At 39.0% G+C, this 20,746-nt stretch overlaps 3 protein-coding genes across 5 annotated transcripts in view; 2 read left to right on the plus strand and 1 right to left on the minus strand.

The window, feature by feature from the left end:
- The window catches only part of l1cama (L1 cell adhesion molecule, paralog a), a 51,609-nt gene extending 48,279 nt beyond the window's left edge, over positions 1-3,330 (plus strand). For 2 of the 3 annotated variants that reach the window (XM_032574167.1, XM_032574184.1), the window contains one exon: positions 224-3,330. In XM_032574167.1, coding sequence (XP_032430058.1) covers positions 224-467 — 244 coding nt within the window. In that variant the 3' untranslated portion in view covers positions 468-3,330. The remainder of the gene's footprint in view (positions 1-223) is intronic. The other variant, XM_032574176.1, reaches the window with a different exon arrangement.
- A 1,557-nt stretch (positions 3,331-4,887) lies between these two features.
- On the minus strand, positions 4,888-9,569 carry ribc1 (RIB43A domain with coiled-coils 1). The gene is made up of 8 exons (XM_032562087.1): positions 9,405-9,569; positions 8,644-8,864; positions 8,186-8,391; positions 7,973-8,087; positions 7,578-7,696; positions 5,569-5,805; positions 5,198-5,364; positions 4,888-5,041 (listed from the first exon to the last, which is right to left on the minus strand). Exons 2-8 carry the CDS (start codon positions 8,840-8,842, stop codon positions 4,960-4,962), a joined length of 1,125 nt encoding a protein of 374 aa, XP_032417978.1. The 5' UTR covers positions 8,843-8,864; positions 9,405-9,569; the 3' UTR covers positions 4,888-4,959.
- A 162-nt stretch (positions 9,570-9,731) lies between these two features.
- smc1a (structural maintenance of chromosomes 1A) lies at positions 9,732-20,729 on the plus strand. The gene is made up of 26 exons (XM_032574212.1): positions 9,732-10,141; positions 10,902-11,090; positions 11,297-11,409; positions 11,613-11,816; positions 12,576-12,814; positions 12,915-13,173; positions 13,454-13,594; positions 13,698-13,780; positions 13,893-13,992; positions 15,199-15,306; positions 15,404-15,589; positions 15,995-16,174; positions 16,259-16,405; positions 16,506-16,643; positions 16,748-16,864; positions 16,950-17,056; positions 17,126-17,267; positions 17,352-17,497; positions 17,582-17,735; positions 17,829-17,936; positions 18,200-18,356; positions 18,466-18,620; positions 18,853-19,004; positions 19,164-19,233; positions 19,316-19,426; positions 19,981-20,729. The coding sequence occupies exons 1-26, from the start codon at positions 10,033-10,035 to the stop codon at positions 20,059-20,061; spliced, it is 3,696 nt and encodes a 1,231-aa protein (XP_032430103.1). The 5' UTR covers positions 9,732-10,032; the 3' UTR covers positions 20,062-20,729.
- The last annotated feature ends 17 nt before the right edge of the window (positions 20,730-20,746 follow it).

Here is a 20,746-nt window from a genome sequence, read left to right on the forward strand (position 1 = left end):
TCCAGGTTGCTGCATGACTTTCTGTCTTCAGCAATTGTGTACTTGTTGATGAAACTACATATGTTAAAGGGCAATTTACTTAATAATAACTAATAATTTAGAGATATGAGGTAATGTAGTGATACTCGATGATTTCACTATTATGTAAAGTTGCCTATTGTTGATGGTTGAATATTTCTTTATAGTTGTCTTTTTTTTTCACATATGTTCTCTTCTGCTCCAGTGATCTGGAGGAAAAGCAGACAGCCAGCCAACCGTCCCTGTGTGAAGACAACAAGATGTGCAGCGAGGACACCCTGAACATTAACGGCAGCAGTGCTCTGACCACAGAGCTCAACTTGGATGAATCTCTGGCCAGCCAGATCAGTCGTCCAAGTGAAGGTCCGGAGGGGTTCTCCCTGCTGAACCCCGCGACCATTGCCCCAACCACTAATGGCATGCCCAATGCAATCACTATCCTCGATTAACCTCCACCAGAGTCCATCAGACCAAAATGTCAACACGTATGTGCCCATACTGTCCTGTTCCCCCCTCTGACTTGCTGATGTTTATTTTAAGGCCCAGTGCACAATCATATACAGACTATTCATATGTCCTCTGGCAGTCATCTGACTGATTAGACATTTGTGACCAAAGGAGAGTCCAAAGTAGTGGACCACGTGACACCCAACGTCCCATCCTATTTTTTTGTGTAGTTTACAGTTAATTTAAAAAGCTGATGTTTATTTGAACCCTTTTCCTCTTCTTGCGTTGAACAACACATAAACATGTGGAAGGAATGTTGTACATTTTGAAATATCAGGGGTTTGAGGTGTGGTCACTTAGATATGCAGAGTAGTGCATTAAGTAAACATGGAGCGTGATGATGGAGCTCAGTGTAGGGAAACAGACAGCATGCAGTACCTTGGAAACGTATTCATACTCCTTGAATTTTTACAATTTCTGCTGTTATTACTACAAACATCTGTATTTTACTGGGATTTGTGGTAGATAATCACATATTACCACATAACGATAGAGTGAAGCAAAACATTTTAAACTTTTTTCATATAAAAATCTGATTCACACAATGTGTAAACGTCAACCATAGATTCTCATTTTATCTTTCATTTGTATTTGATTTAAATCTGGACTTTGACGAGGTCATTCTAAAATATGAAATATCTTTACTGTTTTTCTAAATAATGTTTTACTTGGATGTCAGTAAGGGCGCTAAATAAAAAATTGGATCTGTGAAAAAGCAGTGATTGTAGTTTGATAAAATGTGAAAAGCTCAAGGGGTTTGAATACTTTTGCCACTGTACATTTTAATCTTATTTTTTACGTTATTATTTTTGTAATGTAATGATATGTTCTTTGCCGTTCAATGCATCAGATTGTCCTCGCTGGTGATATTTTAAATTTTTTACAGCTTTGTGACTGAACACAAAACAGTTTTATGGGCATTTTTATTTATGATCATTTTCATATTGACATTAAAGCTTGTAATCTCTCATAGCATTTTCAATAGACCAGGATGTTTTCCATTGAAATCAAAGGAAACAGTCAAGTTTCCTTGTCGAAAATGTCGAGTAGCACCTGGTGTATAGCTGCATCTGCATCTATCTATTCAGCCATAATACAGTATTATAGATATGTAAATGCTCCTTATAGGTTCCTGTGCCTGCCGGGTCTGCATAAAGCGCCAGATTGATGTCATTACAGTCTCGCCTTCCCACAGCGTTACGTCATTTTACTTTAAATGGAATTGTAACTTTTTCGGTGTCGAGACCTATGTGTAGCTTTCTGTAACTGTCTTTGTCTCTTTCTACTCTGTATTAAAATGTTGTTGAGTTTAACTAACAAATTTTTCATACCTGTCCATCTCATACAATACAGTTTGATTGAGAAGCAGTATTTGTTACACACTAGAGAGTAGAGCCTGGTTTAGTTTTCATCCTTTATCGGTGCAAGCTGGGTTTTGCAGACAGGCTTAATGACAGCCAGGTAATGTACGATAAAGGCATATTTACATAAGAGAATGTATTCTTTTCAGGACGAGGTAAATATTGTATTTCTGTGCTTTTAAACTGATAAAGACTCTGGAAAGATAGGAAATGTTTTAAGTAATCTGGAAAGGACAATTTTTTCACAGAATGTAAATAGAACCCTTCAAAAGAACCACATTTGATAAAAAAAAATATTTAAAAATGCGCAGTTTCTAAAACACCCAACTTTGTTAAGAAAAACTTAGTTGAAACTTTTCTTCTTCTGTACTGTTGCTATGAATTCAGACGTTGTGTTTTTGACAAATGATCGCAGTAAAACTTGGCTGTAGCAAAAGAATAGTTCATAGCTGAAGAACAAAAAAGATAAAACAAACAAAAAAAATGCACATTGTTCTGTAGATGTTTGCCAACATATCATTTTTAACCCCCTCCCCAAAAAAACATTGTACATTTAGTGTTATTTAGTGAAAGTAGATACATCACACAGACAGCAACATTAGGATTCATGCACATGATAATTCACTAATGTGTTGCAGTGCAGTGAATATCTGTGATGCAGTTATGTCAAGCAGGAATGCAGTAAGCCAATCAGTGCCCTCTCTATTCGAATTGAAGCTTTCCACTGGCCAAACATATCATGACAGCCTCCGAGGGAGTACGTGAGATGTCTGAAAAGACTAGAGGCACCAAAGGAGTTGTGCAGACACTCCCTGGGTTAGGTCAAACAGACACGCTCAGGACAAATAAAACTCTATTTTCATACAGGAGCATCAGCCTGCTCAAAATATGCCAATATCCTAACATAACAATGTGCTGCTGAACATTTGTGTTTGTCAATGTTTGGAGCAAATGTTAACTTTGAATGAGAAATGAGTGTACACACACACACACACACACACAGATACTCACTTGACTGCCACTCACTCTTTGCTTTTCATGTTCTGAGGGTAATCCAGTGGGATGCTGGCTTGTTGCTTTTCCACTGTTGTTGCTGTTTTTTGATTTTTTTTTTTTATATATAGCTAAACAGACTAATCTTTGGGGGGAAAAAACCTAACTGGTTTGTTTAAATTGTGCTTCTCTAAATTTAAAAAAGCTGACAGATTGAAATAATGGCTGAGTGGAGATGAGAGCAATCAGGTGAGATGTGAAGGGGTTGGTGGTGCGTGCCTCTTTGTGGTGTGTTGGTCAGCGCGGTGATGATGCCTTCATGTACCCGGTGGTGCTCGACCGCGGTTGAGAGGAGAGGCACCACAAATGGGGCCGATGTAACTGTAACTGCTTAATTAATCTACAAATGTAACTGGTTATATGACTGACAAATAAAGAACCTTGAACAATCTGTACAATAAATGGTCCAATTTTTTTCCCATATGAGCTGATAAGTATCGAAGTAGCAAATAAACATCGGTTGCAAGCGGGCTTGAATGGGATCCAAACTCCCGGTGGCAAGTCGGTCTCTGCGCATGTCCTTTCTGGCACTTGTCCCTCACTGTGTAACACTCCCCATGCACATGTTTTCTCTCCTGCACTCCAGTTGAAATGGATGCCAGCCACTGAAATGGCTTAGCTGTGTTAATCAGAATATTACAGAAAGCTTTTGAAGGCACATTTAAAACAGGTGAAAGCAGGTTCTTTTTAAATATTCTGGATCTTGTAGCCCCCCCACCCACCTCTTGACTGACACAGCAGGTCCTACATTGCTTAGAACAGCCATTTGATTTACTTGATAAAAAAATATATGCAATTTCAAGACTACCTTTACACCTCAAAAAAGTTAAATTTTTCTTGTCACATTTTAGAAAGTGAAATGTTATATAATATATTAAGCAGATTTAATACACAGAGTGAAATATTTTAATTTATTTCTTATAATTTTAATGATTATGACTTACAAATAATGAATAATGCCCTCAATAATTGGTTGAGGCTCCTTTAACATTGAAGCGCTATTGCATGAAAGTAATCAGCTAAGGTGGTGTAATAAAGGCCCAGGTTGCTTACAAGAGGCTTTCAGGTCATCATTGTGGTTTCTGTGTCTTCCATCTTTATTTTAACAATATTGCATTGATCCTCTCTCGGGTTTAAGGCAGCTAAGTTTGCTGGCTAGTCAGAAACTGGAGCACCATGTTCATTGAATCACTTTTGGGTACAGTTGGCAGTGTGGGCAAGTGCCAAGTCCTGCTGTAAAATGAAATTAACATCTCTATAAAGCTTATTAGCAAAAGTGAGCATGGGGCACTAAAATTTGATGATAGACTGTGGACTTTAGAAAACTCAGTGGACCGAAACTAGCAGAGAACATGACACCCCAAACCATCACTGGCTGTGGAAATTTCACATTGAGCTTCAAGCAATGTGGATGCTGCTGTGCCTCTCCACTCTTCCTCCAAACTCTGGGACCTTGATTTCCAAATCACATGTAAATTTTACTTTCATCTGAAAAGAAGACTTTGGATCACTGAAGAACAGTCTAGCTCTTTTTCTCCCTTGCTCACCTGTAACATGTGCATAACATGTTGTTCTGGGTTCGTTTGTGTCCTCTTTACTTTAAACATAGAGACAGACTGCGATTGCTTTGAATAACATTATAACGAAATAAAATCATAATTTGAAAACTGATTTTTTTTCCTATTTACTCAGGTTATCTTTGGCTGATTTTGAAATCCAAAACAAAAAAAAAATATTATCCAACAAAATCAGTTAGACGGCAAATACTTTTTCACAGCAACCTAGAGGCACAGTCCAGAATTAAATACATAATTTCATTGGGATTATGTAAACAGATTTGGAAGGTTCCTACAAAAATTTGTGTAAAACCATTCAGTCATCATTGGAATATAAACTTCTTGAAATTATACCACCCCCTAGTGTTAGACAATGGACACAAAATCATTGGTTTAACAACATTCAATCCTTTATTGACAAACGTAAATTGTTGACAGGGGACAAGCTGGTGGTGGGTTCTTGGTTAGCGGCAACCAGTGTTAAACTGGTCAAAATAATCCCTGGTGGGTTTGTTGGTATAGAGCTCCGTATTCAGATAGTGCTGACTGGAACAGAAACAGAAATGTACAAACAGTGTGCAGAAACGGCCAGAAGATTTTCATTTATATAATACATTTCATATTATTTATCAACTTATAACCTGATATACCTGATAAAAGTGTGTGTGGGCGTGTGCCTGTGTGTGAAAAATGTGAGCTCACTGTGCCTGCTGCTGTCTGGCCAGATGCTTGTTTTCTTGGTCCATCAGGACTCTCTGTTGTCTTCTTAGTTCTGCCATTCTCTGTTCCTTCTCCTCTTCTGTTTTGGAAATCTTCAGGAGCTGCAGGTCCCAGGCTGCATCCCTAATCTTATCAGCCTCAAGTTGTTTCTATCAACAAAAAGAGTGCCACAAGTTGTGTACTATGCATATATTGCTCTAAAGCAGTTGGTTGCAAACCTAACAAATATTTAATGTAAAGCTAATTTTGCATGTTCTTCCCCTGGATGTATGGGTTTTCATGCTGTGCGCTGCCTGGGTGGAGACTCATGCATTTATGGAAGTGACACCATGTAACTGGGACTGCAGGAGTACCTTTCTCTCGAGGCGCTGTTGCTCTCTCTGCTCGTGGAAGTTGTTGAGCTGTTTGAGGCTCATCCCCCTCCACTTGTCTGGCAGAACATGCGGTGGTCTCCCTCCTCCCAATTGGGTCTCTGCTGCCTCTGCAGACTCTGTCAACATGTCAGATGTCCCGGTGTGCCACATATCTATCAGATTATCCATCGCCTCCTTCCTACGCTGCTCGCTGAGGTTCAGAGCTCGCTCCTCAGCCTGTGTGGAACAACATAGGATGAGGCCTCAGCACTGACCCATCGAGATCTCATAGATTACGACAAACAAAAAAAAAAGAAGACAGGAGTCTTTATAAACCTGTAAAATGTTTACTCACATAAGCTTGATAGCCACAAACCTTTGCAGCTATAACAACTTTAGCTGTTGTTTGAAAGCTTTCATCAAGGAATGACGTGTTTTAATGAGAATTTATGACCAATCTTGCATAAATGCATTTGTAAGGTCAAACACTAGTATTGGATGAGAAGGGCTGTCTGACAATCTTCACTCTTATTCATACCAAAGATATGTTACTGCTTTGAGGATAGGTGATTTGAGGGGGAGGTGATACAGGACAGAGGGTAGAAGGAGTAGAGACCCCTTGTATTTTTCTCCATACTTATCAGGTCAAACCACATAGTGCAATACGATATCACTGGTCAATCTATCCGCCAAATTCTTATATTTTTTTTGTGTTGTATCTATATTTACTTATATTCTTATATTCTATATTCTTATTCCTTGTTTCTTGCATAATTTAAGGTTTTTCTTGCATAATTTAAGGTTTTGGTTACTCACATTTAGTGTGTACCTTAGTATTTAATTTGTATTTTGTATTCTTTTGCACTTTTGCTTACTGTGTGTTATCTTTGTTTTTTTGCCTGGGAGCTGCTGGTAACTTCAATTTCCTGAGGGAGTCTTCCCAAAGGATCAATAAAGTACAAGTCTAAGTCTAAGTCTAAGTCTAAGGTCTCCGGTGTGCAGAACAGTCAATTTCTTCCACACCAAACGCCTTCATCCATGTCTTTATGGGCATTGTTATGTGCACAGATGCATTTTGGAATAAGAAGGGGGCATTCCCAAACTTTCCCATGATGTTGGGAGCATGTAATTGCAGGACTTCATACACTTTAGGGCATGGGAGTGGATGAGAACGCTTGAATCCAAGGATTCGGAGGTGTGAGCAAAGCCTTCTTGCGGTATAATGTATTTTCCTTCCATGTAACTTTTTGTTACCCTCCCTGTGTAGGTGTCAATAACTGTCTGCTGGACAACTGTTTTCTGGATGATAATGTAGGCCATAACATGGCTAGAGCATAACATTTTGTCATTAAAAATCGTTTTAATAATTTTATTGGTTTTATGTGATATTCTAGTTTGCTGAATGACAGAATTTCTGGTTTTCAATATTTGTGGAAAAAAAATCACCACGGTTGACAAAAATATATTAATTTGCGTGAAATTATATAATAAGTTTTACATTCTGAATTACATTACTGAATCAAATAACTTTTGAGAGCATTCTAATTCATTGAAAAGCACCTGCATGCTGCATTTTCTCCCAAGTGATCCTCTCAGGAAGATAAATTTGCTGGTGAATCATCGACATGAGTGGTTATTAGGAAAACTACATAATTATCATGAAAAATGCCATGACCTGAAGGCTTTAGAAGGATTTCACTCAATGGGAAATTGAGACAAGAGCTCTCAGGCAAATGAGGGAGCAACTAAGAGGGGCCTTTCAAATAACAACCAATTCCATGCATACATCATATTAGTTCATCCGTGCGTGTTGGTTGGTACCAAACAATGCGACTGCCTCCCTCCTGTGTCAAGTGTGTGTAGGCATCACTTAACATTTTTAGTTTGCAATTCTAATTTGAAAGTCCCAGCCGAGAAACCTCTGTCACAGCTTAGAATCCCCACTGGGTTCGGCTTCAAACATTTGCATCAAATGACGGTGCGTGAGCGTTCGTGTGTTTGTTGCGTACCAAGGCTTGATTGTCGTTCCAGAGTGAGACAAGGGCAGCTTTCCTACGCTCCTCTTCGAGTGCATTCTGCTGGGCCCACATTAGGTCTTGATTCACCAGCTGCTTGTTCAAGAGCATCTCTGTGAAGAGTGTGGAAATGTATTTGTTCTTACAACTGCATTAGCTATTACCCACTGAAACTAGGTCTCAAGCCACACACTCACACAGCTTCACAGCACTTCGGGATGAGCATTCATCAAAGTCACCTGGCAGAGAGGACTGTGTGGGAAGATGTGATTGTTTGTGCGGAAAACCATGAAGCGCGTTTGTGTGATTTATAGCAGCTCTTGTATTAATTTTGCTCGTCGGTAAACGTGTGTGTTTGTGTGTGCATGTTCATGTTTCGCTCTGTTCACCTCTGTGCTTCGCTCTCTTGTCCCTCATTTTCTTATCATCCATTTGTGCTTGCAAATCTTTTTCTTTTTGTCTCATTTGCTCTTTCACCCTTTCCTTCTGTTCGCGATCTTCGCCCTGTAAATTAAACAAAAACAAAGAAAGAGCAAGGTGACTTTCCGCTTTTATTGGATTTACTGCTGTTGCTCGTTCAAGCACACCTATGTCAATCTTACCTGAAATACATACATGCTGGAAGGCCCCAGTTCAGTTTCGGGAACCGTGAGGTTGTATGTCCCCTTCACCTCAACATCATGAGAGATCTTCATTTGCTGCTGTGAATCCCAGAACTGGGTCAGGTCCTTTTGCAAAGCTTTCCGCTTCTCTTTCTCATTACTATCTTGCAGAAGAACCACTTCATCTTGGTATCTCTTCAGGTTATCTGAAATAAGTTAAAAAAATATACAAGTGATCTGTATTTATTAGTGATAAAATGTTATTTTATCATTGTGTAGTTTCTTCATAAATGGTAAATTAACTGTTCTTGTGTAGCTCTTTGTCTAGTCCAGACAAATCCAAAGCTCTTTCATCCATTCACACACAAACCGATGGTGGAAAGCTACTACATTGTAGCCACAGCTACCCTTGAACAGTCTGACAGAAGCAAATGACATAGAAGAATGTTTGTAGTTACCAAAATCCCTGTCTCGTTGTTTCTCACAGCTTCGCTTGTACTTATTTTCCAGGACTTGCTGGTTTAGAGCATCCAGGTCGAGGCCCATCACACGCAGGCGAGGGTTGAAGAATCGGGCTTTGCGAGCTCTTTCTGCAGACCTTCGGGCCTCCACGACCTTGTCTTTTGAATCATCAACAGGCAAGTCCACTTTATACATTTTTGTGGTTTCTAGTCAGGTTCTGAAAAACACAATTAAATTCATAACTACTTTATTGATCCCAAAGGGAAATAAGATGTTGTTGTAACTCATATTAATTCAAATTCTTCAAAGAGTTATTATAGATGGTAATGGCTGTTGACATAAAAAAGGCTAAAATAATAATTTAAAAAATACAAAGAAATGACATCATTACTAACTACCAGATTCAAGCACAAGAAACACTTTTCCAAATAAAAAAAATTTAAAACAAAACAAAAACTGTTAAATTAATTCAGTAGATAATACAAACAGTGTGTTAGAACAAGGTGAAGTACTTCCAGTGCCAAATGGCACATCAGGCTCCGCAGGTAAAAAATAAAAAAGCTTTTTCATTTTAAGTTAAACTGTAGGTCGTCTTTGTCCCATGGAGTTTTTATGAAAATATGCTTTTTCTTCATTCAGAAAATAAAGACAAAAACACAACCAGATTAATTGGCTTCTCTGTCTCTCTTGTAGAAAGCTTTTAAATTACATTTCAAATTTCTTAGAAGAACTAATAAATCCATATCCTCACTCTTACCTGTAAGATACTAGCTGCATAAAACGTAAGAAATTACAGTTAACATCAACGGGACGCTGTTGCTGTCACCATGTTATGTTTGGGTTTGGCTGCCCTAGTAACCATGGTAACATCTTTTTTTTTTGTACAAGTCTCTCTAAACTTAAAAATAGACTTAAGTAATTTGACAAATAAATTGGCATAATTTAAAGGTAACAATATTTTTTTATATTTTAAATGTCATTAGCAAACATACATTCATGTATGTGACGCACATACATGAACGTATGTGCGTCACATACGTTGCGTTTAACTCCACCTCGCGAGAAAATGCGAGGTTTCGAGTCTCGCGCGCTTAAGCTTTTCCTGTTGGATTGTAAAATGGCGCTCTGTTGTTACAAGTGTTCCGATTTAATTTGACAAGGATTTTCTACGCGGTTTTTATGTTAGAGACTTTGCGTGTACTTCATAATGTAACCTATGTGCAAGTGAGCTACATGTTGAGCAGGAGCGTTCATTCATTTACAAGTTCAGATCGTTTGTGTTAGACAAGTTGCTCGCTGCAGACTGGCTGCTAGCATTATTAGCTAACGGTTTTAACATTGTCCGTGCAGATTTTCATCCAAATATAAGCTCATTAACAAGGAAAATGGGCTACTTAAAACTCATAGAGATAGAAAACTTCAAATCGTACAAGGGACGACAAATCATCGGACCCTTTCACAAGTTTACGGCAATTATCGGACCCAATGGATCGGGTATGTTATGATGGAGAGCTAAGGCAAAATGTAAACTGTTTGCTACCATTGGCTAACGGTAAACACGGTGTCATCTCGTTGTGCTGTTTATTCTTGTAGCAGTTAGGTATGGTTTATTGTAACACACTTTACTAACATTGGAGCGTATATTTTGTAATACGGGTACTAAATATTTTTGCACTTCATTATTGTTGTAGTTATCTGTTTAACAGCTTGTCGGCTGGCATGTTGGTGCATTAGGGTGTTAAATGGAACACTCTAATGCACTTTAGTTTTGTGAATGTTACTAAAATGCTGAGATTTACAAAAAGTTGTGAAATATTTGTTTTATCTTGAGTATGACAGTATTTCCTGGACAAATTGCATATTTTGCTTAGTCAGAAAACAATACAGCTTTATGTTAGGTTGAGATGATAATTCTTCTATACATTTTACTTTTGTATTTCTTGGGACTTTCTAGGTGTGTTACACATTTAATAATAAACACAATAAACCGTTTATAAAATATAAAGCTTATGGGCCTTTTACATATGTCATTACTTGTCCTATAAACTACTCCCCACCAATTCTGTGTAGAAATCTTTCCAAACAAATGCATTTTTTTGGATAGCCTCAGATACAAGCAAGGTCTGACAAAAATGGCAGCTATGAAAGATTTTAACTTTGTGATGCATTAATATGAATGAAAACAAGAGAAGCAAAAGGAAATCCATTTAGGGTGTGGAAACAGAACTTACAATTTCAATGCATTTCTTTGCAGGTAAATCCAACCTCATGGATGCCATCAGCTTTGTGTTGGCAGAAAAGACGAGTAACCTGCGTGTCAAGACTTTGAAGGATCTAATCCATGGAGCTCCTGTGGGGAAGCCAGCTGCCAACAGAGCATTTGTCAGCATGGTGTACCAAGAGGATAACGGAGAGGAGCGTTCCTTCACACGGGTCATTATTGGTAAGAAGTCGTTATGTACAAATTGAGAAGATATACCGTCTGTTGGAATTATTTATAGTAAAGAAACAGCTTTTTGTCATTACATATGACTGTTTGAACAACATGACAAATATTGTCTAGTCAGCCAGTTCTAATTCTGATAAGAACTACATGTGTGTTGTTCCTACCATGTTTGCTTTGTAACTAAAGAACACGGTTTGTCTTAGGGGCCTCATCCGAGTACCGCATAAACAATAAAGTGGTTGGGCTACCTGAATACAGCGAGGAGCTGGAAAAACTTGGGATTCTGATCAAAGCCAGAAACTTTCTTGTCTTTCAGGTAAGTGTTTAGTGAATCTCTTCCTTCACAGTGTTTCAGTAGCAAACCATTTGTATAAAGCTAACATACTTTTGGTATTACTTGATTATAAGTGAATTAGATTAAGTGTTTCATCCCTGGCTAACACCATATTTTTGTCTTTCATTCTTTGGACAACTGCTTTTATTCACCTGAGTTTTTTGTTTTGTTGTATTACACAAAAGGGGGCTGTGGAGTCCATTGCCATGAAGAACCCCAAAGAGCGAACGGCGCTGTTTGAGGAGATCTCACGTTCCGGGGAGTTGGCACAAGAGTATGACCGCAGGAAGAAGGAGATGGTGAAAGCAGAAGAAGACACACAGTTCAATTATCACCGCAAGAAAAACATTGCTGCGGAGCGCAAAGAAGCCAAGCAGGAGAAAGAGGAGGTAAGCGCTTTGAAATAAAATGAGATGAATGGTCTCAATTTTGTTCAAAGTTTTATATTTTAATATCTCAACTTTAGACCAGGTCTACAATTTGCTCTTGGCAAAAAGACCTATGAACGTTATTTTCATTCTATGTTCCTGATTGGGTAAGGTTTTAGAGATAAAACTCTGTTTTTTTTCAATTATAAAATTAAATATTGTATTTTACCTCTCCTAATTGTAATGAATGGCTTTTATTCTGACTAATCTTGTCTGCCTTGTCAAGGACATTGGAAAGTAATTATTTTAAATAGAGATACACCACTCAAACAGCTGACTAGAGGTCAAAATGGGTCTGTTTTCCTTTGCTTTTCACTGATCAGGGTTGAACTGGTCAAATATAGAAAATTAAATGCATAAAATGTAATAACTTCGGCTATTTTCAATCTGAATTTTTTGAGTTGAGTAAAAATCAAATGAATGTCTTAATTTTCTGTTGGGTTCAGAACTACTTCTAAGGACGTACAGCAGATTTTTCTTTTATGTGTCAAATAAAATGCTGCGAGAAAAAATGTGAATAAATCTGCATATGATTAATCAAAAAATGTTTCTACTAAGGAAAGCCTGATTGGCATATTTCATTCCTTCCAAGACCACCTTTGTTATTACAAATCAAATCTAAATGTGCCATAAAGTTCAACCTAAATAAGTTCTAAAAACAAAAATTGATTGCAAAGCTAATCACATTATTTTCTCTCTTGTTCTTGATGTCCTTGTCAGGCTGAGCGATACCAACGCCTTAAAGACGAGGTAGCCAGAGCCAGTGTACAGTTACAGCTCTTCAAGTTGTACCACAATGAGGTCGAGATCGAGAAACTGAACAAAGAGCTTGGCCAGCGGAATAAGGAAATTGATAAGGACCGTAAAAAGATGGACCACGTTGAAGAGGAGCTGAAGGACAAGAAGAAAGAGTTGGGCAGGCTGATGAGGGAGCAGCAGACCATCGAGAAAGAAATCAAGTATGTTCTCATGTGGTTCTGGTAGCCTCCTGGTGTGCATGCTTGGATCCTGACCCCTAAAATATTCAGTGCAAAATAATTATTTTCATTCTATTTGCAGAGAAAAAGACTCTGAGCTGAATCAAAAGAGGCCTCAGTATATCAAGGCCAAAGAGAACACGGCACACAAAATCAAAAAGCTCGAAGCTGCGAAAAAATCTCATCAGAACGCCCAGAAGATGTACAAGAAGCGCAAAGCTGACATGGATGAGCTGGATAAGGAGATGAGAGCGGTGGAGTTGGCCAAGCAGGAGTTTGAGGAAAGAATGGAGGAGGAGGCTCAGAGCCAGGGCCAGGACCTCACACTGGAGGAAAACCAGGTCCGACTTGATTTAAAGCTATCCTTAGTCCTTTTATTCAATAAAACTTCAGTCAAACCAGTAGATGCCATTAGCAAATGAAAAGTTTGTTCACATTCGTTTTATAGCATTTGAAGCAGGTTAAATACATGTAATACAAAAATGATTTCTGCCCTTCCATCTTATTTAATCGCCTCATTCTTAAAAGAAATTTGCACATGTTTTCTAAGGTTATTGATCTCATTATTTTCTTTCAGGAAAAAAAGAATCGGCTTGACTCTCTTTTCCTCCTTCCCACTAGGTGAAGCAGTACCATCGCCTGAAGGAGGAGGCCAGTAAGCGTGCTGCCACTCTGGCCCAGGAACTGGAGAAGTTCAACCGGGACCAGAAGGCTGACCAGGACCGCCTTGATTTGGAGGAGAGGAAGAAAGTGGAGACAGAGGTAAAAAAAAAAAAAAGAAGTGACAATAGCTTTTTTTAATCTCGGATAAAAAAGATTTGCATAGGAACTAATGCAACTCTGCAAATGTCTCGTTATTTCTCAGGCAAAAATCAAGCAGAAGATTCGTGAAATAGAAGAAAACCAGAAGCGTATTGAGAAGCTAGAGGACTACATCGCCACCAGCAGGTAAGTCGCTGGTATATTCTCTCTCTCTCAGCAGATTCCTGCTTTTCGTTGAGCTGTTAGTATGATTTATTTTACTCCTTCACTCACACATTTCTATATTGTTAAACTTCAGACAGTCACTTGATGAGCAGAAGCGCATGGAGGAGGAGCTGACGGAGGAAGTAGAGATGGCCAAGAGGAGGATTGATGAAATAAACATGGAGCTTAATCAGGTAACTAAAACAGAAAAGACAGAGCAGTGTTGGCTTTACTCATTGAACATATTCACATTTTTAATCTTCTGTATTTTTTTTGAAGTTATGTTTTGATCTTTTTCTTTTGGTTGACTACAGGCTTCCTTTAGCTTAACTGTAGAAAACTGCTTTCTTCTCTGTACGTCTAAGAACCTTGCATCAAAAAGTAAAAGTGGATCATTACGCCAGTGTGTACTGCCTGTTTCTCACTGGTGTCTTTAAATGTTTTGGGTCTCGGCCAATTTAGGCAGATTTGAAATACTGTTGATTTTTCATTGGGATGGGCAAAATGTTGCTTCTTTCTGAAGTATAATATTTTGTACAATATGTGAGTGCTTATTTCATATTTTTTCTAAAAGATGTTTTATATAAATGTGTTTATATACAAATACATTTTTTCCAGCTCAACGTTTACCTGTCTGATCTGATGCTTATTGTTTTTTTTTAGCTTTAACCTAAATTAATCCAAAATTTGAAATCAAAGAAGAAAGCACTAATTTTCATTTAGAACAAGCACATGCTAGCAGCAGGCACAACTGAGAAATTTCTTCAAACTCTCATGATGCAGCTTTTAAGTTGAGGACTATCGATCTGGCAGTAGAGGAGGGAAATAGAGTCGTTGCATGTAAGCTCGGCGTGAACGAATCCATAGTTCGGCGTTGGAGACGGAGGGCTGCGTCCTTAATAAATCCAGCAGATTTATTAAGGACGAGAGCGGCGGAGATATCAGCTGCTTATAGTCTGGTGCGGCTTGTATATGTACGTTTCCAGTTTTTAAAAAAAACTTTGTAGATGCGGCTTATAGTGACATGCGCTCTATAGTCCGGAAAATACGGTAATTAAAAATGAGTAAAACTATACACAAGTTCTCCTTAATGTAGCAGGTTTTATTTTATTGTTTTTATTATTTTTTTAAACTTTGTCAGTTGCAATTCCTTAAAACAAGCCATGTACAAAATTATATGGATAGCCACACCAGTGGTGCGTTTTCCCAAAGTCCCATATGTAACCAGAGGAATAAAAGCAGAAATATTTTCAACTCCACAGAATAGAGCACAGCTTTTTTGTGTGTGTGCAAGTAACCACAACAAAACTCCACTTCTCCCATTTAATAAATATTTTGTGTGGTCTGGATTGACATGAAAAGCGTGACGGGATGGGACTGACCACTTCCATTTGCTTCAGGTGATGGAGCAGCTGGGAGATGCCAGGATCGACAGACAGGAGAACAGTCGACAGCAGCGCAAGGCAGAAATCATGGAGAGCATCAAGAGACTTTACCCCGGATCTGTGGTAAGTTACTAATGTACAAAATCAACCCATGTTGTCCAAAACATTGAATACATTGGACAACATATTTGAATAAAACCACCTGCTGTTGTGTTTTCAGTACGGCCGCCTGATCGACCTGTGCCAGCCCACTCAGAAGAAATATCAGATTGCTGTTACTAAAGTGTTGGGCAAGAACATGGACGCCATCATCGTCGACTCAGAGAAAACCGGCCGAGACTGCATTCAGTACATCAAGGAGCAGAGAGGAGAGCCTGAGACCTTTCTTCCTCTTGACTATCTTGAGGTGAATATTACACTACAGATAACACCTCAAGGAAAAAGTAATTAGAATGGAAAGTACTGAAAATAAAGATTTTATTTTGGACTAGAAATAAGTACATTTTCAAAGATTCAGAACAGAGATCTCTAGTTCTCACTGACACTGTCCTGCGACTTTTAGATGTCTCCCTGTTCCAACACACCTGAATGAATGGGCTGAATTATCTCTTCAGCATATTATCAGGTTCGTCTGAGTGCTGATGATGAGCTGTTAGTATGATTCTGGTGTGTAGAACAGGGGGCATCTAAAAGTTTCAGGACAGTAGCCCTTGAAAACTGGAGTTGGAGAACGCTGATTTAGCAGCAATTTTGGGGGTAATTATCATTCATATTGATCACCCAATGAGCAGAAAACCTTTTTTCCGTTAAGGTCAAACCAACAGATGAAAAGCTGAGAGAGCTGCGCGGGGCCAAGCTGGTGATTGATGTGATCCGCTACGAGCCGCCACACATCAAAAAAGCCCTCCAGTACGCTTGCGGCAACGCTCTGGTTTGTGAGAATGTCGAGGACGCACGAAGGATCGCTTTCGGAGGGCCTTACAGACACAAGGTGATTAACCTGGTTTGGGATGAGAAAACTGTTGATATTTTAAGATGTTAGTTTGCTGATGTGTCTTTATTATCCTGTGTCCAGACTGTAGCCCTGGATGGCACGTTGTTCCAGAAGTCAGGAGTCATCTCCGGAGGAGCCAGCGACCTGAAGGCCAAGGCCAGACGCTGGGACGAGAAGGCGGTGGACAAACTAAAGGAGAAGAAGGAAAAACTTACAGAGGAGCTAAAGGTAACCAACTCAGAAGAAGTCAAGAATTTGATTGCCTATTTAGTTCATTTATACCTTGCGGTTTGTTTTAGCATAAATCACTTTTGGATTTTCTTTGCAGGAGCAAATGAAGGCAAAGAGGAAGGAGGCAGAACTGCGTCAGGTGCAGTCTCAGGCACACGGCCTGCAGATGAGACTCAAATACTCCCAGAGCGACCTGGAGCAAACCAAAACCAGGCACCTCTCCCTCAACATGCAGGTACGCCCCGAGCCTCTTGTTTTGTCTTTTGGGATTTTTGAATAGTGATTGTTGGTTTTAAAGTGTTTTTTTGTTTGTTTGTTTGTTTGATTTCTTGTTTGCAGGAGAAATCTAAACTTGAGAGTGAACTTGCAAATTTTGGCCCTCGCATCAATGACATCAAGAGGATTATCCAGTCCCGTGAGCGAGAGATCACTGACCTCCGAGACCGCATGAACCTAGTGAGACTGACTGAACGCACAGCTCGCTTAAAACCGGCTTTACATACGATTCTCTGTAGTTTTAACGGCTGAGTTTGTCTTGTAGGTGGAGGACGAGGTGTTTGTTGAATTCTGTAAGGAGATCGGAGTGAGAAACATCCGAGAATTTGAGGAGGAGAAAGTGAAGAGGCAGAATGAAATCGCAAAGAAGCGGTCAGTATAGAGTTTAAGTCACTTCTCTGGTAGCAAAGCTTTTTTTTGACTCTTGTTGTTTAATTTCAGTCTTGAGTTTGAGACCCAGAAGACCCGCCTGGGAATCCAGGTGGACTATGAGAAGAACCAGCTGAAGGAGGACCAGGAGAAAGTCATGATGTGGGAGCAAACTGTTAAGAAAGATGAGGCTGAGATAGAGCGCCTTAAGAAGGTCCAAAAATATATTCAAAGTCAGCATTAATGGTTTAATATTTAGCTTGAAATCAAGACGAATGTGATCGGTGGTTTTACTTAGGAGGAGCACAGGCACATGAAAATCATTGATGAGACGATGGCCCAGCTGCAGGACCTGAAGAACCAACATCTCACCAAGAAATCTGAAGTCAACGATAAAAACCACGAAATGGAGGAGATTCGCAAAAAACTGGGAGGCGCTAACAAGTCAGTGCTGACTAAAACCAAGATTAAATAAAATGTTTTAGTGTGTATTTTCTAAATCTATTTGGCCTGTTTGTTGCCTTCCAGAGAGCTGACCCAGCTCCAGAAGGAGGTCACCGCTATCGAGACCAAACTGGAGCAGAAGCGCAGTGACCGCCACAACCTGCTGCAGGCCTGCAAGATGCAGGACATCAGGCTGCCGCTTCGCTCTGGAACCATGGACGATATCAGCCAGGGAGAAGTACGAGGACATGGCAAAGATGTTTGCTTTTATGCACCGGCTTTTTTTAATCAGGACTCGAAAAGAAATTGAAGTTATTTCTTGTTGTTGTAGGGGAGCTCCCAGACAGATGACTCCAGCAGTCAGAGGACGTCCAGCAGCGTTCTGGCTAAAGAAGCTCTAATAGAAATCGACTACAGCAACTTGTCTGAAGATCTGAAGGTAAATGCTCCAAATAATTCAAGAAATTCATCTTTTCAAACCATAAGAACTTCCTGTATTTTATATTAAAGCAGTTCCCACTCTGGAAAAAAATGTTGCATAGATTTCTCAGGGTAAATCACTTTTATCTGCTAAGCTTTTAGAAGCTTACTACTTTTCAAACCATAGTGTAGAGGTGTTTTTTTATTTTTTATAAAATACATGTAATATTTCGGTTATTAAAATAAAAAATAAGCCAATTGCACCTCTGTAATTTCCTATAGGATGCATTGTCAGAAGAGGAGATAAAAGCGGAGACAAACACACTGCAGCAGCGTCTGAACGAGCAGCAGAGCATCCTGCAGAGGATCAGCGCTCCCAACATGAAGGCCATGGAAAAACTAGAGAGCGTCAGGGACAAGTTCCAGGAGACCAGTGATGGTGAGAGGACATGATCATTGTTGACGAAGTGGAGACAAGACCAGAGGAAGAGATCCCTAGAATGGTCTAAAATGAACTCTTTCTGATGATTTTACCTTTTTGATTTCAGAGTTTGAGGCCGCTCGTAAGAGAGCCAAAAAGGCAAAGCAAGCCTTCGAGCAGATCAAGAAAGAGAGGTTTGATCGTTTTAATACCTGCTTCGATTCTGTGGCCACCAACATCGATGAGATCTACAAAGCTCTGTCACGCAACAGCAGCGCCCAGGTGTGTTTTAGCTTTTACTGGAGCAAAATCAATGCAGTAAAGATTTTATTATTGATCAGTCACATTTACTGTTGTAGAGTACGAGACAACCCAGCTCTTAACTTCCTGCTGGTTGATTATCTTTCTTAATAGGACAACAATATTTAATGCCACTCATTGTGCTGCACAAAAAAAATTATTTTGGCTGGTGACTAGTTAGTCTGAGATCTGAATCACTCTTGGTGTTTTGCAGGCTTTTCTGGGTCCAGAAAACCCAGAGGAACCGTATCTGGATGGTATCAATTATAACTGTGTGGCGCCAGGGAAAAGGTTCAGACCCATGGATAACCTGTCTGGAGGAGAGAAGACGGTTGCTGCCCTGGCTCTGCTTTTTGCTATCCACAGGTCTGACAAAAAAGCAACACAAGCGGACGTTTTAATCTTTATTAAATAACGAGCATGGTGAATCCTGCTTGGTGTGTTTGTGATATTTAAATATTTTTGGTACCTGGATGAAAGTAGATTTCTGTCCACGTCTTTAACATCTCTTCTGCGTCCTTGCAGCTACAAACCAGCGCCGTTCTTCGTCCTGGATGAGATCGATGCCGCTCTGGACAACACTAATATTGGCAAAGTGCGTTCAGATTTCACTGTCACAGACTTTTCATCAGTGATGCTTGTGATTAAAATATATATATCTATTCTTTCTTCTCAAGGTGGCCAATTACATCAAAGACCAGTCAGTACAAAACTTCCAAGCTATTGTCATTTCTCTGAAGGAGGAGTTCTACACCAAGGCTGACTCTCTTATAGGCGTTTATCCAGAGGTAGGTTTCCCTTTTCACTGACCATCAAACATTACAACACTGACACTTTGTAGATATGATATATGATAAAACCCCAAAACATTAAGCTTTGAAATTGTGACTCGCTTTGATACGTTTATGTAACATTTAGCATTGTAACTTGAACTGGACCATGTTAGGATGACATGCGATTATTTCTTTCAACAATAACAGTAAAAGTTGTGATACATAAATGTTTTGTAAATGGTGATTTTTTTAGATTTATTTTGCTGTTCAAAAAACCCCCAAAATAAATCAGATAATCAGAAGTGACTGGGAACATTAAAATGGCTTAATTTCATAAATAGTCACACACATAATTAGATGCCGCGATATAAAACAAATGCTAATTGTAATTTGCAGCAACAGGATGTCCAGCCTCATCAGTTTTCTGCTGAGCATTTTTGCCCTCCATAGAGTTTTTATTTAACAAGTTGGCAGGACTGAAATAAAGAAACCGTTTATTTTTGGAGTATCTATGACATTTAAGTGATTACTTGAAGAAATTAAAGCGATTCTTGTTCTCTATTTCACAGCAAGGAGATTGTGTTATCAGCAAAGTTCTCACCTTTGACCTGTCGCAGTATCCTGATGCCAACCCGAATCCAAATGAGTAACAAGAGCCTGTTCAGTACTGTTCTATATAGTTACAGATCATGTATTCAGTAAGTCTTCAGTTTTCTGTTTTTCTTTTGTTGTATTTTTTTTTATATAGTTTAGTCATTCATGAAACCTTTTCTTGCTGGGATGTGTTTTTTGTAGTAAAACCTAAGATTTCTGTACATTTAATGGAAACAACCCTCTCTGAATTTGACCATTATTGTTCATTATTGTAGTGAATTATGATAAAGTAAAAGGAGACTCGAAGCTTTTTAGTGAACTGTAGGATTTATACTAACCAGTTAATGAAAAGCCTTTAAAATAAGCAAGTTCCTTTTTTATACCGCTTATGGCTCTCAGTTTGTTTGCTTAAAGCCTTTGCCTGTCCTCTGTGTGCTTAAAAGCAAATTACATTTTATATGTGCAACTTTTTTTAAAAGCTCAATCAGGAGTGTTTAGTTGTGTGGTGGACGGATTCCCTGTGTGATAACTAAATAAAGCAGTAAAAATGGCTGCAGCTTAAAGTGCTATAGGAAGATTTCAAAGCTTTTTGAAACCTGACTTAATATTATTATGTCAAAAGTACCTGATAAGTTGGAGTATCACCTGAAACCACTTCAGCATGAATAAGATGATTATGTCTGTTTGGTTGGCTTTGCTTTAATAAATCTAAAGTGAAATCATGTGCATTCATCTTTGTAC

Source organism: Xiphophorus hellerii, chromosome 1 (assembly GCF_003331165.1).
Source record: "Xiphophorus hellerii strain 12219 chromosome 1, Xiphophorus_hellerii-4.1, whole genome shotgun sequence".
Classification (NCBI taxonomy): Eukaryota; Metazoa; Chordata; class Actinopteri; order Cyprinodontiformes; family Poeciliidae; genus Xiphophorus; species Xiphophorus hellerii.